The sequence below is a fragment of the Chaetura pelagica genome, unplaced genomic scaffold, assembly GCF_000747805.2.
Source record: "Chaetura pelagica isolate M959 unplaced genomic scaffold, ChaPel_1.0 scaffold222, whole genome shotgun sequence".
Taxonomy (NCBI): Eukaryota; Metazoa; Chordata; class Aves; order Apodiformes; family Apodidae; genus Chaetura; species Chaetura pelagica.
Window position 1 is genome coordinate 3,420,569 of NW_009952711.1, and position 17,489 is coordinate 3,438,057.

Consider the following 17,489-nt stretch of genomic DNA (forward strand, 5'->3'; position numbering starts at 1 on the left):
CTGCTGAACAGAGATGGTTCGTCTACCTACCATTAGCTCTCGGGGTCCTTGTTTGGGATTGGTGCCATAGGTTGAGTTACAGCTCCTTCCATCTCCATGGCACCAACCACTTCGAGGCCAGGTGTGGCACAGCAATCATTTGATATGGAATGTGACCCAGTTTGCTCACAGAGCTTAAGTATTTGTCTTCTCAGTAGGATAAAGTTTGAGCTTACGTCCTAAGAACCATCTGCCCAGTTAGCAGCAAAGTCTGAGTCTGAGTCTGCAGTTAGCAGCAAAGCAACTGATGATCCACTTCACCTTTTACACCCTCACAGGGTCTGAGGGCAGAAACCCAGGGCTGGCGCAGACTGTTCGTTCCTTGTTAGTCTTCTGGGTTCCTCCCTTCCTGCTGCCTTTGCTGTTTGTAACCTTGCATGGTTGGCAAGCTTCCAGCAGGCAGGCCCCCTCTCTCAGCTTCTATGAAATGTCCCTGGAGCAGCCAGTCTACTGCAATATTGTTATAGCAACTGTTTCTAATTGGCTGTCAGAGCTAAGAAGAGTGATTAGCCTGGAGGAGGGAGGAAGAAAGCATCAACTCAGCATCTCATTAATCCTTTTTGTGCTGCATTTACTTATGCAAGAACAAAAAGTGAAACCTTTTTATGAAGGTACTTGCTTTATACATTTATAGTTACACAATCGAACATGATTTCTTTTGATAGAGAACAGCTAGGTCTAGAGATCCAGAAGGATCTGACTGTGGGGCTGTAAAGATTTCCCTGGTGGTAACAAAGGTGGAATAGTTGCCAAGTTCAAAGATTAGAATGCCTAACTAGAGGAGTGGAAGAAAACTTGTACAAATCATAGTATCAGCTGTGTGGCTACTTTTGGAGTTTTGATGTATCAGGTAGGTTAGTGCAACTTTGTGCGGGTGTGTCACAAAATCACACTTTTACCAAAGGGAGGTAAGATCCTGCTAACTTTATTTCACGTGAAGCCATGAGGTCCTTAGGTCAGGTTTCTTCTGAAATAGTTTTGCTTAAATTATTTTGGGATGCTGGTGAGCACAACTGGAATCGTCTTGTACAGGATATTGAATGGAGTTATTGTGTTCTTTCTGACAGTTAAATGGCATGCTGGTGGCACCACACTTGAAAGATCTTTATCTGGTTTCTGTTCCTGCACTTCCAGTAGTACATATTAGCAAGCTTGTCCTGAGGCTTGAAAACAAAGGAAGGTGGTCAGGCCTCCATCTAGTTCTGAAGGGCTACTTTAATAAATATTTACCTCCAGCTATTTACACATGAAAACATTGTTAGCTGTCTACTTGGAAAGAATTGTGTGGGCATAACTTTGGGAGGGAGGACCAAGACTTTTAAGTATAACTGAGTTCTGATGAGAGGAAGAATTCCTGCTCCTCTCTTTGGCTGAGTGTGCTAGCATTGTCTTATGACTGAGAGCATGTTGTAGTAGAGACTTGACCATGGATCCAGAGGTGGTGATGGGACGGTCCTGTGGAGATCACCTATTCCACCTTTCTCTTCAGAGTTGGCAGGATTAGGTCAGTTGAGCTGTGGATTTGTCCAGTTGTATCTTGAGAACCACCAGGGATTAAGAACCTTCTCCCTCTGTGGGTAAGCTGTTCCACTGCTGCGTGTTTTCCTAATGTCCAGCTTGAACACCACAGGACCTTTTCCAGCTTCTCCTATTTCCTTTTGACATGGGGCCCTAATCTCCAGTCATCTCTTTGAGAAAAATAAAAATAATTGTTAGCTGTATTTTTTTCCTCATACATTTGCCTGTGTTCATTTTGGAGCTAGATATTAAGATCTCCTCAGTAAAAAATAAACTGGATACATTGTGTTTGTGTGTTTTATGAAGGTTTTCTAGGGTGCTTGATGTTGAGAAACTGCAGAACTCAGAATTCCTATTGGAAGCAGTGAATTCTGCAGACTATAATAATGTCTGAAGTATTTATGACTGAAGTTTTTTCTAATAATTTTTTTCACTTGTTTTTAAAATAAGCAGGAGGGAGGGTGATGTTAGTTAGCATTACAATCTCTGTTTTATAAAGCAAGAGAACTGCATGTTAGCACTTTATACATCATAAATAGCAAACTTTACATAAATCCAGTCAACTAAACAAATGGGAGCAGGGAGATTTCAAACTAAATGTCACTCTGGTAATAGAGAGGAGTATCATCCGAGGAATAAAGCAGTGGTGGGTCAAAATGAAACATCTACTTACTAAACTATATACACTTCAAACCGTTGGAGTATAAATGTCTCTAACTTGTTGCCAGAAGCTAGCAAATATTCTGTTTAGAGCAGTAGTTAAACAAATAAAACTGACACTTGATAGTTACTATTTAAAGATGAGCTTTAAATATATGGAGTAGTTACAAGAAGTGGTACTAGCTTTATACAGTGAAGTCAGTTTGTTTCATGCATAGTGCCTTGAATGTAATGGAAATACTCGGCAGCATGCAGTTCAGAATTGCTGTTGGCAAGGAGAATGTAATCTGTTCCTAAGGAAGTGTCTAGGTTTGCTGAACAAGGCACAAGGGAGAATAACCCTTCCTAATTTTGCCTCCTTATGAGGACAGAAGAGCTAGAAAAGAAAGATCCAGTTTTGAAAGCAGTCAGGCTCCTGACGTGGACAGTCTGACTTGATTACATATAGACATGATGGGTGGGTAATATTGGTAGAACTTTCAGAGGTGTTTACTCTTAAGCAGAAACAAGTTGGAAGAACACTCGCTTTTGAGGTGAATTAGTTCTATTAGAATACAGCCAGTACATGCTTATAAAATGCTGTTTCCACATTAATCAGTCAAGAAAATATTTTCTTCCTCATTTTTAATGGCTATTTGGGAGACAAGAGTTAAGGAATAATATAGAGAATGGAAACTTGCACTCATCACTATTTAGGAGTTTAATTCTGTTTTGTCTCTAAAATAAAGTTATAGAGTCTCCAAAGGAAGGAAAGCCAGGTGGGTGTGGGAGGAAGTGGAGGATGGGGAAGCAAGGGTAAGCAAGTTAGGGAAGTCTTAAGTTAGGCAGTGTGAAAGAAGCAGCATTTCACATTCCTTAAAGGAAAAGGAATTATTTTGTTCCAAAGATCACAACCAACAATCAAACTGAAAACTCCTGCTAATTTCTGGTCTCTACAATACTTGACATTAGAGTAAGAAATTAAAATCTGAGGCTTTAGATCTTACAACTGCTTGGTGATGGGATAGTGTGTTGCCTCACCACACACATGGATCTTGGCAGTGACCCGAGTGGCACACACCCTGGAATCTCCTGGCTTCTAAATATATCTCCATTTTCTCAGTTCCTTTCTCTTGTGGAGCTCTCAGCTCTTTTCTTCCAGCAAGCTTTTTTAAATGAGTGTGAGAGCAGTTTCACAAACACATGCTTAGTCAAAACAGAAGGAATCTTGTTTCCTGTGCAATCAAAATGAGCCTTCTCCCACATCATAACACTTGGGATGAAGTGGAACAGTTTTTTCCTAATTGTTCTGAATAACATGAAACTGAGAGTTTTGGACAAATGACCCTGACCCTTTTTAGTGTCTTTTTTTTTTTTTTTTTCCTTCCCCTCCAAACTTCTGTATTATGTTGTTCTAATTGCTTACACGGATGACAATAACATCTCAAGACACTGGGAGTGCACAAGAAGGTACATTTTTGGTCTTTGCAGTGGGATTAGAGGGGCTGAAGAAAACTTTTTTCAGCAGTAAACTTGTCTACAGGTATTTTTAAAAATAGCCATGCATTTTAATATTTCTCTTAAGACCTTTACTTAGAATTCAAACACATTCTTTTGCAAACAAGGATTCTGATATGTAAAAAGTTACTTCAGCCTCTGAAATCCTTGTGCTGTTTCCTCTTGTGTAGATTGCTTGTACTCTAACTAAAATAAGTATTATGTATAATGTGGTGTAATTCTTTTAGAAGGAAAAAAAACCCCACCAGTTCTCAATTACACAATCCATATCAGCTAGGAGAAGGTGCACAATGTGAAACTCTGGTTACCTGGAAGCTTATTTTCCCAAGAAGACTTCCTGCCTAGGAAGATTAACAAATTCTGTCCATTGGACTTGATTTTGTCCTGGTTGCATGACTTTCCACAATAGGTGTCTGCTTGGAATAGGAATTGCAGGAGCAAGGGAAAAATAGAATCCTTCCAGGGAGTTCATCAGACAGGCCTGGCTTAGGGAAGGAGGTGAAATGTGAGGCTGTGCTAACTTAGCACATCTTAAATATGACTGTTCAAAACTACCTTTTCCAAGAGTATGAGCAACATTTTGAAGCTCTTGTCCTTAGTAAAATTCCTGTTGAGGAAGAGGACTTGCCCTGATAGTATAATTATTTTTCTCAGCTAGGGGTTGAACAGGGAGCACTGACACAGGGAAGCAGCCTCTGTACTATGAAATAATTACAGCCATTGTGTTTACTGCTTCTAATAAATGAACTTTCCAACAAGCAGCCTATTCTCTTGTTATTTGACGGAGCCTAAATATCTTCAGCTTTACACAATTGGAAGTTGGCAAGAATACCAAACATTTTTCAGTTTGATATGAGAACATTTCCTGTAAAGCATGTTTGTCTTCCAATGTAAGAGCTTTCTACTTATGGTGGTAAATGTGCTGAGATCTGTGGGATGTGCTGGTCTTCTGAAACTTTCAGACAATAAAACTACTCTATGAATTTAGTGAGGAACAAACTGAAAAAGTCTTTAATAGTTGTTTAGGCTATATATGCATGGACTTTGTCTAAAATGTAAAAATGAAGACAGTAGCAGGATAAATTTATTAAATCTTTTTAAAACCAGAGATGGAGGCCCTGAACCTGTATTGTAATCTACAGGTAGACTGTTTCACCCATGCAGCACCTGTGACTGTGAATTATGTCTGTACTGTGCAACACCTGGGAGCACCGTTAAGCTGCAGGGTTCAAGAGCAGAGCTCTGCGTGCCTGCAATCTCCCCCTTGCAGCCTTACACCTCTTAACACAGCCACTCTCCTCACATGTGGCAAGAAAATGACAGAGCTTTCAGCTGCTGCTCTTAAAAATAGATTTTACTGTATTTCTATTGTGTTACTTGGCAGTACAATGGAATTTTTTAATGGCTTGCAGTTCATCCTCAAGCCTTGAGAGTAGATCAGCACAGTAAAAGGCTTTCAGCATTCACTCCCATGAATGAAGATGAGTAGCTCTGTTAGTGCCAGTTACTTCAGTGCAAAGTTGCATAGAAAAATAGAAGTCAAAATGTGTATATACACAGATTTCCATTTTGTTTCATTGTGAATGACAGGCAGTAGTCTTGCTAGAAGTGGCCAAGTATTATGGAATAGCTGATGTCTTCAGCTTTGAGTTGAACACTGAAACCTCAAGATGTGCATGGCTTCCAGTTGCCTCATGGTAATAATGAGCGTTTTCGCCAGATCCTGTAAATGAGCTTCTAAATGTTTATTTGAAAAGTCATGCTAGAATATTTTCTAGTGGCACTTCTGCTGTTCAAGTTTTTTTGTGGGATCTTCCTCCCTCCCCACCCTGGAACATCCTGTCCTCTCTCTTTTGTAATTTCATTGTAGAACTGAAAATGGGGGAAGAAAAGTTAAAGCAACTTTCTTCCAAGACTTAACAGGAGCTTTTTTTGATGGGCAGTGTTTGTGACAAACCATTTTCAACTCTAGTTAGTCTCCAGTCATTGCTAGTTTTATAAATAATGAGGAATGTCTCCTTCAAAAGCCAAAGTAAAGAAAAACATAATGAAGGTTCCATGATGTATGTTGCATTGAAGCTAGGAAAAGTACAATGACTCTCCATGCAGAACTTAGCATAGGTGAACTCTCTCAGGAGCACTACTACACTGCCAGAAGTAGTGCTCCTGCAGTTGGGTGTCATTCAGGTCTTTCTTTTATGTCTATGACAAAAAGAAAACTTCCCTTCACTGACAGAAAACAACTTCCTGGATGCACAGAGTGTTTTTCAAAAATAAATTTGAAAACTGCTGAGCAGTGAATACATTGTGCTAACATGTTCCCAAATATAAAAAGCCACAGACAACTGAAGGGAAGGAAGAAAATTTTAGGTGGTTATAATGTGAACGTTATACTGTGTCCCTAATTAAAAGCTTTGTCACGTAGCATTTTCACACTGTGAATTACTTGCTCCAACTAACTTGGCGGAAAGCTGCTCTTCATTTATATTCATCAAAGCCCTTCATGATCTTGGAATACGAGGGAATGGGGTAGACTATTGACATAGGTTCTGAAAGTCTTCAAAGGGCAACCTTTTGTTTTCCCTTCTAAGAGCAGAAATTTTTGAAGGCTGAGTTTTGCACAGCACAGACTGGTATGCCTTATGCGTTTAGGGGGTGAAGTAGTGGAAAAGATAGACTTTTAGTTAAGTATGATACTTTTAGGAAGAGCCAACTGGGCTTTTTTAAAGGGAAGTAACACTTCCAAAATCTCTTGGCCCAACTCATGACTTTGTAGAAGAAATGCCTGTCAAATGTTGAATAGTGATACTAGGTCTTAGTTCAGGAAGGGCCTGAACTGTGAACTCTTGAAAAATATGCAGGTAAAATTTCATTATTTGCTTCGTCTGTTTTTATTCTGTTCCCCAGCCATGGATAGCTGGTCACTGTCAGGAACAGAACACTAGGTTGGACCTTTTGAACTGACTCAGTATGATCGTTCTTAAATTCTTATGTGACATTGATAAGTATTGTATTATACAAACCGCTAATTATCAAAAGACCAATGACAAATGAGATTTTGCTGTACTGTGCTCAGCAGCTGTAAGCCATGCTCTTTTTTTTTTCCCCTGTTCTCCTCCTATACACAGGTGGGCAGGCACAGCATATTAATTCCCAGACCTTTCTTGTCACTGTTGATAGAGAGAATCATGTTTAGGGATGACTGTTGCAGTCTGATCTTTCTTGCAAACACTTAGTGAACCCTTATCAGTTCATAGATGGTCATGAACTCACCTACTATTATTACAGTAACAGTCTCTTGGCAAATATGTTTAAGTATTTAATTATTATCTCTCAAGATATGAAAATAAAACAGCAGAAGACTGATTTTTAACTTTTGCTTTGTATATTTCATGCTGTCATAATTAAAGGCAATACATTTTATGTCTATAAATAACAGTAATAAATGCTCCTTTCCTAGGTGTGCCTTGCGATAGCTCATTATTCTCAGCCAACAGATCTTCAGCTGCTCTTTGCATTCGAGTACGTTGGGGAAATTTATCATAATCCTGGTAAGCATGGAAGTACTTCCATATTTTTTTTTCCCTATTTCATAATATGTGACTTCAGTAAGACTTCTGTCTAGAAGTAGTGGCAAAAAGCATTTGAGGCTTTCTTCAAGGGTATTAAAACTGGCTTGTCCTGCACCCAACCTCTTACTTGCAGTTATAAGTCATCCATTGTGATAGACATTAATGACAAAAAAAAATGTCTTTCCTGTCTGAAGCAAACCAAAACTACCTATGTCAGCATGAATACTCGTATTTCTCAACTCATGCTTGGATCCTCCTATTGTATGTCTCTATTGGTACTCTAGGTACCTAGCTAATCTCCCATCAGGCAGGCTTGTTCACCTGCCCTTCTTTTGGGAATAAGTTTCTCTTCTGGTGGTATTGCAGGAGGATTTGTGCAACTGGGGACTCCATACCTTCTTTCCTAGAGGCTTACTAGGCAGTTCTTACCACTCAAAACCTCCACCACCCCTGCTGAGTTGGAGCACACCCTCTCTGCTCAAGGCCAATCTCCAACTGAACCTTGTCAGTTAGGTAAGCCTGAAAAAGATACCTTTGGAACTTCACTTCTAGTGCAATGCTGTGTGGTCACTGCTTAGTGTTCCCCAGCCAATTCACAGCTGAAAAGCCATCAGCTCTAGCCTTAACAAGCCTCCAGATAGAGAAAGTGCCATCCACGTAGTTCTGTGGTACTGGAATACTTAGCAGCTGGCAGTAGAAACCACTGATCTGCCTGATAGAAAATTTCAATATTGTGGCATTATGAGCTCAGGCCTTCACATTTGCACAAAAATGCATGTTTTTCATGCAGGTGCCTACATGACTGCCCTGTGCATGCACAAGAATTAGTGGCATGTGTTCATGTTATACATCATTACACATACAGTTTCTTACCTGATAAGATCTGGGTGTTTATTAAGGTTCATGTACTGTAGCATTACAGAGTACTAGGGAGGAAGCCAATTTGCAGATAAAATTACAATGAAATATTAAAGTGGAGTGTGAACAAAATGTTAGTCTGTCGCAAAGTTGTCTTTACTCTGTCCTTAAAATACCATTTGCTGTGTGGAAAATTACCTAGTGGAAGAATTACGTAAGGTGGGTAAAAAAACGTTGTTCCTCTGGAGCAGCAGACCAGAATGGCAGATGATAGTTGTTCTGCTGTGCTGCAGTTGCTGGAGAAAAGAGCTTGAAATACTTTTGCTTTGGGTTGTTTTTTTTCTCTTGTGTGAACCCTGATGTTTGTAGCATCCATCTCTGGCTTTGCTCTTACAATTCCAGCACTGTGTTCTGTCCTTGCTAGTCCCAGTGAAGTAAAAGTTGAGATACTTTCTTTGTGCTTCTTGAGGAACATAAAGAGCCTGTATTGCTCTGGTGTATATCTACATGTTTTCCAGGCTGTATTTTTATAATTCTATATCCTGCTACTGAACAGTAAAATTGTAACATTTTTTGTAATTATATTTCTCTATATGCTCTATATACTTCATTCCAGTTTTAGTCCAGTTTTCTTCTGAAAAACATAAGTAGTCAAGTCCTTGTGCAAGAATGAAGTTGATAGATACAGAAGATAGAAACTACACAATCACTGAGATGGCAGTAGAGCTGTAACACTGTGATCTGGTTTGTTTGGGCAGGCTCTTCCATCTTTACAGACTCCTGCTAAAGCTGGGAGCTTTCATGGGGGAGCTAGAAGGGATGAGTTTCAGTTTATTTCACTTCAATCTAAAAATTCACTTCCAAGTGTCAAGAACCAAAGTGTAGTCTCCTTTGACACAGCTGAGTGTCTCCGTGGCACCTAAAGAATGACCAACAATGGAGATGCTTCTGTGTTAGTAACAGACTAACAGTAATCTTCTTGGGTCCTAGACACAAAATGGCAGGCTATTTTTTCAGTGCATATAAATATATATATATATATGTATGCATAATATATATATTAACTTGGCCTTCAGTTGATTTCATTTGCTGTTAATACAGCAGCCACTTAAAGCTGTTGAAATTATATTATTTTTATTTTGCTTTCTTCATAAGGTGTCTAATTACAGGGGAGCCTATAAATGGTTCATGTTTTTAAAAGATCACTAACTTTGGTATGTTGAAGAGAGAAATCCTCTGACTGAAGATAAAATAGGTCCCTGGTGGTAGCATGTCTTGCTTTCTAGCAAGCAGCACAACACACCGATTTTATGTTACTTTTCTGTTGGGGAAAAAAGGTTTACATTTTCACATATTGCCAAGTTGTCATTAATTCACTGATGTGGTGTGATACAATAATAGGTAATGTTAGTCCTGAGCCCAGTCTCTCATTCTTGTAATTAGGAAGGTGAAGAGTTTGGGGTTTTCTGTATTTTTTTTTTAAATGTGCATTGATGAATTTTCTTTTCCTAGCAAAGAAGGTGAATGGAATAGACCCAGGAGGTGGTGGTGGTGGTGGCATCGGCAGTGCCAGTGGCCAGCAGACACCTTTGTTTGAAACTTACTCTGATTGGGATAGAGAAATCAAAAGGACAGGTGCTTCTGAGTGGAGAGTTTGTTCAATCAATGAAGGTTATATGATATCTACTTGGTAAGTTTCTTTTATAATGCAAGTAGAAGAAAACGAGCAATTTTCCTGTCTTTTCCTGTCTCCTCTACCAACGCCTCTGTCCTTCCTAACTGTGTACTTCACCTCTTTAATGTGCCACACTCTGGCAAGACCCTCAGTTCAAAGATCCTGCAAGTGTTGTCTTTAAATGAAATGTCACACTCGAGCATCTCTTGCTTTCATGCTTTTGCACTTCCCTCTGGCCCTGCAGGTGTTGACCTAGCACACCCCGAGCTGTGTCTGTGACCTGTATGGTTGTGCAGATAGGAGGGGTAGGGGCTGGAGCACTGCAGCAGGAGAAAAGATGGGGAAATCCCTAGGGAAAAGTAATCTTTTGTATTGTATTTTTTCCCCAAGCCTTCCAGAGTATTTTGTGGTTCCATCTTCCCTAGCAGATCAAGACCTTAAGCTATACTCCTACTCTTTTATTGGGAGACGAATGCCAGTAAGTGCAATCTTCATTGTTACTGTTCTTCATCATTGCACAATGTTAATCTTAAAGATGTACATGCTAGTTAACATAGTTTTGTGTGTAGCATTGAGGAAAAAAATAATTCTATGGAATAACACTAACCTGGATTATTATGTTGTTTCTTCTGTGTTTTTTTCCCCCCTATCAGTTATGGTCTTGGAATCACCCTAATGGCAGTGCCCTGGTAAGAATGGCCAACATTAAAGATGTGTTGCAGCAAAGAAGAATTGATCAAAGGTAAAGGATTAGTTATTATCCTTTACTCAGACAGGAAGGGTAACACAGGTGGTGCCTGTGTGTAACCTACAGCAGCAGCTGGCCATTGAGAAGATAGTTGCTTTATACCGTGGTGCAGCAGCTGTTGAGAAGCTGTTCTCTAATATGGTTCTGGCATAGTTTCTATTCACAATCTACTCGTTTCAAATACTAAATAATTTTTCAAACATTAATGTTTATTTTTTAGGCAGCCAGTGTATTGTGATAAGAGGATCAGACTTAATCCTTTCTACTGATATCACTGTAATACAGCTTAAGTTGGTGGGGATTTTCTTGCCTGCAAGACAGAGTAAAAAGTAGTTAATGTATTTGTGGGATTGTGAAAAACAGTTCTATAGATTTAGTGCCACAATGCATATGGTATTTCTGTGAAATACTTGTTCACTGTCCATGATGAAACATGAAGGCATTTGGAGCCTTAGTAAACCCCTTGTAAGAAGGGTTTTTTGTTTACTAGCTTGGTGTTGCTTGTTCTTTGGTTTACTTTGTAAGGTGAATGTTTTGCTAGTACAAATGCTTGCATTGTGTGTGTTAGGCTGGAGCTCTTGGTTTTATTTGAAACCCTGTCAGATTTCCTGGCTTTATAAACTTTATATATATTCTGTTTGTTTAGCATATGTAAGTATTACTAAAAATTGTGGAAAATTAAAAATTGAATAGAGCTTTTTAACTGTAGCTAAGCCTAAGATGTGCCTTTCCCAAACTTGTTAATGATCCAGCATTTCCTTTTTTTGTTTCTTTTGTAACTAGCAGATACCAAAAATATTTGTGTCAATAGCTTTGTAGCAAGAGCAATAGATCTCCTGCATATAAATTAGAAAGCTACTGTTGTGTTTTTTTTTAAATAAGGTGCATGGTTTTATGGTGTTAGTTGTTTGCAGCTAATGACTGTGGTGTGTTTCTTGAAAGACTGTTTCTCTCCTCTCCAGTAATAAAATGGAGATTCTCTTTCTTGCCTAGGATTTGTAATGCAATAACTCGAAGCCATCCCCTGAGAAGCGACGTTTACAAATCTGATCTGGACAAGTGTCTCCCCAGCATCCAGGAGCTCCAGGCTGCACACATCAAACTAAAGCAGCTGTGTGTTAATGGTACGCTGGACTGTCCTTCTTCCCTGGTGCTTTTCTTGAAATACAACCAAGTCTAATGGATCTGGCTAACAGGAATAGTTATTTGTTCTACAATGAAATTTCTTTCCTTGTTGCAGAGCCTTTTGAAGAAACTGAAGAGAAGTGGCTGTCCTCACTGGAAAATACTCACTGGTTAGAGTATATTAGGTTTGTACCATTAATAAAATTATGGTTAATGAGATGTGAAAAACTTTCACCAGTGTAAAGAATCAGTGAATCAGTTGAAGGATTCTCTGTTGTAGTAGATCAGTTAGGTGAATGTAGATATCCCAAATATTTTTTCCTCTAGAGTGTGAACCTATTCCATTAATGCTTATATCTCTTTCTTTTCCTGTCTAGGTTGTTTCTGAAGCATTCTGCTGAGCTTGTGTATATGATGGAGTGTAAGCATGTTTCTGTAGTTCTTCAAGGTAACACATCCCTCCAGCATGCTGCAGTTCTTAGCAGTGCTCTGATAATACAGATAAACACGCTCAGATAACATCAGATGAAGTCTCTAGACATAAACCCCGTTGCTTCTAAATACTTTAGGCATTTAAAGGACTGGAAAGGAATAATTTTGTTATGTATCTGAACTGAAACACAGCCCACAGAATCCAAGGGATATTTCACTTTGAGTCTTTGTGGTTTTTATTCTGATAATGATATGATAGAATTAAAACTTTGGGGGAACTTTTGTACTGTGGTAATTGGACTAGTGCTCCTTGCATGAGCAGTATCAGTTTTGTTCAGAGATCCTGTATATAAAAGCATTTCACTAACAGTGGCTGCTGTTGTGTAAGTGCAGATATCCCAGAAAAAAATACACTGAGAAAAAAATTCAAAAAATTCAAAGGAAAATACTAGACCTAGTTGCCACTTTTTGCTCTTTGAGGTCTAACTGTAGATAAGCACCTGTATCTTATGTATTTTCTGTCTTCTGTGTGTTGTTCACAGAGGAAGAGGGACGGGACCTGAGCTGTCTTGCTGCTTCTCTCATTCAAGTTATGCTGGATCCCTATTTTCGAACAATTGTTGGATTTCAAAGCTTAATACAGAAGGAATGGGTCATGGCAGGATATCAGTTTTTAGATAGGTGTAACCACTTAAAGAGATCTGACAAAGAGGTAAAAGTGAATTGCATTTGTATTTGATAATGGTAGCTGGTTAGTATCAGCCTGAACATGTATTCACACAGAAATTTAAAAGTCAAAGCATTTTTTAATACCTTCAAATGCCATGAAACTCATGTTAGAGAAAATGAGTCTTTGGGATAGTTCTTTTATTTTCTGTAGTCAGATGAGAATCAAGTGAAACACCAGGTGCAACCAAATGTTGCTGGATTTTTATGTTGCTTCCATGTGATACAGAAAAGGCCCCACTAGTACAAGTGCCAGCACGGCCCACAGTTTTTATGGCAGTAGAAGGAGGTTAGGAGGGTGTTGGGTTTGGTTTGTTTTACCAAGGGTATCTGTGTGCATAATTGTTTTTTTTAATACCAGGTGATATCAATGTGCAGCACTTTTCTGAGCATCAAGCTGAGAAAGAAGCACTGCAGCTTTATGAGCACAGCTGCCACACAGATTAATAGAGGGTAGCACACTGCTTGATTTTCAGTATTTCCAGCTAATCTTCTTTGGCCTTTTAATTGCAAAGGAGGCACTTCTAATTGCAGTTGGAAAAGCAGAGGACCCCCAGGTTGGCAGGGACAGTGCCCAAGGGGGGTAACAGAGAAACAAAACCCCTGAGCCACCAGCTAAACTGAGGTTGTGTGAATGTGTGAAAGGATAAAGAAACTGAAATACCAAGGGGGAAATAATGAGCAAGCAGGTATTTTGACTCTAGGAAAGGTTATACAGAAGAGTGAAACTGGGAAGAGGAAAATATTTCTAAGGCTTTTTATAAATGACAGTTTATACTTTTGCTATTTATGGGCCACTGTGGAAAGAGCTTGAAAGTGCAGAGATGTTAACATGGCTGAATCATAAGCTCTCCAGTCATTTCAAACAAGAGGGAAGTGTGTACATTGTGAGAACAAGGCCAAGTGGTAAGGAAGGCTCATACAAACACTAATTTGGAAATTTTGAGGGACGTGGCAGAAAGTGTTTTTGCAGTGGCATGAATATGAAGAGAGCCCAGGAAAGAACTGCTTGACTTCCTACAGAGAAGGGAAAGCTGTGGGAAGGCAACACTGAGAAGGCCAGTTGATGCAGTTGCTTGTGAAAGTGACTAAACAGGAATACAGGGTATTATAGTTGCATAAAATAATTAAAAAGGCAGTGCTCCAAATAGTTTACCCTGTTGAGGAGCACTAACTGCAAAGAAGTAAGACTTGGGAAAAGCTCGTGTTAAATCTAAAAACTCTGTTTCTTTTCCCAGTCTCCTTTGTTCTTGATGTTTCTTGACTGTGTTTGGCAGCTGCTAGAACAATACCCAGCAGCCTTTGAGTTTTCTGAGATGTACCTTATCATACTGCACGACAGTGCACGTATCTCATTGTTTGGCACCTTCCTTTTCAATTGTCCTCATCAGCGAGTGAAGGAAAGCACTGTGAGTATGAACTGTTACACCTTCTTTTCAAGTAAAAGACTTCTTCCTGCCCTCTGGAAATAACATCACCTTAGCTTTTAAATGCTATTCCTTTGTGTTTGTCAAATGTCACACACTGTTCGGGGCAAAATATTCAGCTCCCCAGATGAATATGATCAGAATGTCCTCTCAGGTGATCTTTGCAGAGAGAGTAACCAACTATGCAAGAAGAAAGTCTATTCAATTTCTTTTCTTTTTTTCCTAGAAAAGCGTTGTTATTGTACTATTATTTGTACTCCTCTAGGAAACAGCAGAATGACAGGCAATAAGTAGAATGTCACACTTCAGGCAAACTGAAATCTCTTGACATACCTGTTTAAGCAGTTGAAAAAGTTGGAAAGGACTGCATGAAGTTCAAATAGTAATACAAGTAATACACAATGAAGGTGTTTAGAAAACTAACCATGTTAATTTGTTTTTGAAAACTGCAGCTTATTACAACTGTGTGTAGAAAATATTTGATGGCTGATGAAAGTAAAACTCATTTTGTTAAAGATTTTGTCTTTAAAATTGCCAGTATCTACCTTATAAAGAAGTAGAGCATTGAGGTTCTGTTAGTGTGCTCTCAAAATGATAGCTTGGGGGGGTCTAAAAGTAAATAAGCACTTGAGTGTCATTGAGCAGTAATTTTTGCTAAGTAAGCATGAATCCTGCCTCTGCATTGCAGAAATGGAAAGCAGGGTACAGCAGTTTTCTCCAGCAGATTGCCTTGCTGCCCTGTTGCTTTGATCTGCAGCCATCTCTGAATTACATCCCTGCTCTTCTCTGCCCAATAGTTACGCTCTGGTTTATAACCAAGATCTGTGAATGAGTCTATTTTCTTTTATTTTTAATACGTCTGAATGTTAATTTCTTGCAGGAATTTGCCATAAGCAAAAATATTCAGCTGGGTGATGAGAAAGGCCTCAAGTTTCCTTGTGTTTGGGACTGGTCTCTTCAGTTTACCAGCCGGGACCGCCTACTGTTCCACAACCCCTTGTACATTGGCAAGAGCGCTCCCTGCGTGCAGAATGGAGCCGTCAGGACTTTCAAACGCTCAAAGGTAACTCAAGAGATGTCTGTCTGTGAGTGGGCTGGTTTTCTGCTTAACCAGGAAGTGTTCAGGCTTAAAAATCCACAGCTATGTAGTGTCTTACACCCTCAGTTTAGCAATAGGAGTGTTAGTTCTCTTAGCTTCCCAGCTAGACATAAAGAGGTAAATTGTTGAGCATTGTGTTCTGGGACAGTTGCTGTTTTGGCTGAGCTCCCTGCCAACATTTGCATTATTTCACCTATGGAAAAGTGATGCCATACCACGTTTTTCCTCCAGGATTGTCAGTTTCTTAAGTGAATACTGATTAATTCAGTCATTCATTATTTTAGGAAGTCTAGAAAACTTCTGTATTTCTTTTTAAAGGCCTCAGGGGACCACAGCGTTTGCCCTGTGAGCCCTACAGCAGTGACTCAAGCTCAGGGCTGTTTACAGGTCACGTCATTTCTCTGGCTGATAATGCATCCAAACAGCTCAGGGAAATCTGCTACTCAAATGAGCATAAAACTGGAAAATTACCAGTCTTTATTTTCTGCAGAAAAACTACAGTTCCACATTGCGAGGTGTGCCCCCAGCATTAAAAAATGGAATCATCAGTGAGCAAGAGTTCTTTCCAAGAAGAAACTCTCTGATACTCAAACTGAAACCAGACTTCCTGCAGCCAGCAGAGAGCCAGAGCAGCAGCATGGAGCAGTACTTCAGAGACTGGTTTGCAAAGCCTGTGGATTTGCACGGCATGATTCTACCCCGTATCTCTGGAACACAAATAAAACTGTGGAAACTCTGCTACTTCCGCTGGGTTCCTGAGGCCCAGATTAATCATGGTGGCTTCATCACTGCTTTCCATAAAGTTTCTTTGCTGGCAGATGAAGTAGACATGCTAAACCGGAACCTTCGGCAGTACAAAAGCAACTCTGCTCTGCAAGGCACCTGCTCGGAACTGGATCAAAGCAGGATGTACTTCAGAGCAAATGGCTTCAAGGACACCTCTGCAGCCCCAGACTTTCTCTCCTCCTCATTCCCATTCTCTCCAGTAGGGAACCTGTGCAGACGGAGCATTCTGGGAACACCTTTAAGCAAATTTTTAAGTGGTGCCAAAATCTGGCTATCCACTGAGACACTTGCCAATGAAGACTGAGGTGATGTGATGGTTTGAAGGTTTGGGGAGAAGACAGCATATCATTTTGTCTTTTCTAAGTTAACACTGCTACGTGTGGCATTGAAAGCTATAATTTTTGTATACAAACATTAAGGAAGTTTGCACAAATACTTCAGATCAGAGCAAGTCATGCTTCGAGTCGCACAACTTTGTCTTAAGTAGTTCTCATCTGCTAGGGCTTCTGGTCCCTCATTCCTTCTCTGTTCTTGTGGTTTGGCTCCTATATGCGATGGAGCATTTCGTTAGCTAGTTGAAAGGCTTGGTGTGGTCATTAATGAGGGTTCTGCTTGAAATACCTTTTTTTTCCCAGATAGTGACTGAAGTGACTCCTGTGTCAAAACAGCTTGGCAAATCAAGGCAGCGAGGAGCAGGGGACACAGACCCACAGCTAAAATCCTGGGAACAAACTGTTCTATCAGATTGCCTCTTCAGGAAGAATACTTATATACATACATACATATTCATGTTCTGACTCGGTCATCCTACATAGGTGTTAATGCAGTGTGTATCCATGGGGGAGTTGTTCCCTTTTCTTTCTCTCCCCAAAATGTATTCATTAAGTTAGTCAGATTTGTGCTCTTTGTCATGAGCTTGACTTTAGACTATAGGAACCAACTTCAGGACAATGCACTGTTAACCTTAAACATTTACTGTAGATAGGATATTGTAGTAGCTTTAGAAGTGCCTTTAACTGGGAGGAAACAGTAGCAAGATGACTCTACTGCAACTGCTCCCCTCAGCTTCTTACAATAGATGGTTATGGTAAATTCTGGTTCCATCCCCTGCCTCCCTCTCCATTTCTGGAAGCAGCAGGCCAGCTCAAGAGATAGCAGGTTTGTCCTCCAGGGTTAAGCCTGTTTGCAAGTCTGATGCGAGCCTCACTATTCTATATAAGCACCTCAGCATTGTAGCTCTGCACAGATCCTGATCCCTGCAGACCTGCTCCTCATCCTGATGAAGTAGCTTTCAGGAGAATTCATACTTAAGCCCTGCTGGGTTCCA

The 17,489-nt window shown here is 39.8% G+C and overlaps 1 protein-coding gene across 1 annotated transcript in view; it reads left to right on the top strand.

The window, feature by feature from the left end:
* The window catches only part of MTMR10 (myotubularin related protein 10), a 43,321-nt gene extending 26,636 nt beyond the window's left edge, over positions 1-16,685 (top strand). Inside the window, exons 9-19 of the mRNA XM_009994517.1 lie at positions 7,175-7,265; positions 9,657-9,834; positions 10,210-10,297; positions 10,473-10,561; positions 11,561-11,691; positions 11,808-11,877; positions 12,070-12,140; positions 12,667-12,836; positions 14,089-14,259; positions 15,158-15,340; positions 15,867-16,685. Of these exons, the coding sequence (XP_009992819.1) occupies positions 7,175-7,265; positions 9,657-9,834; positions 10,210-10,297; positions 10,473-10,561; positions 11,561-11,691; positions 11,808-11,877; positions 12,070-12,140; positions 12,667-12,836; positions 14,089-14,259; positions 15,158-15,340; positions 15,867-16,466 (1,842 nt within the window). The 3' untranslated portion in view covers positions 16,467-16,685. The remainder of the gene's footprint in view (positions 1-7,174; positions 7,266-9,656; positions 9,835-10,209; positions 10,298-10,472; positions 10,562-11,560; positions 11,692-11,807; positions 11,878-12,069; positions 12,141-12,666; positions 12,837-14,088; positions 14,260-15,157; positions 15,341-15,866) is intronic.
* Positions 16,686-17,489: the final 804 nt, after the last annotated feature.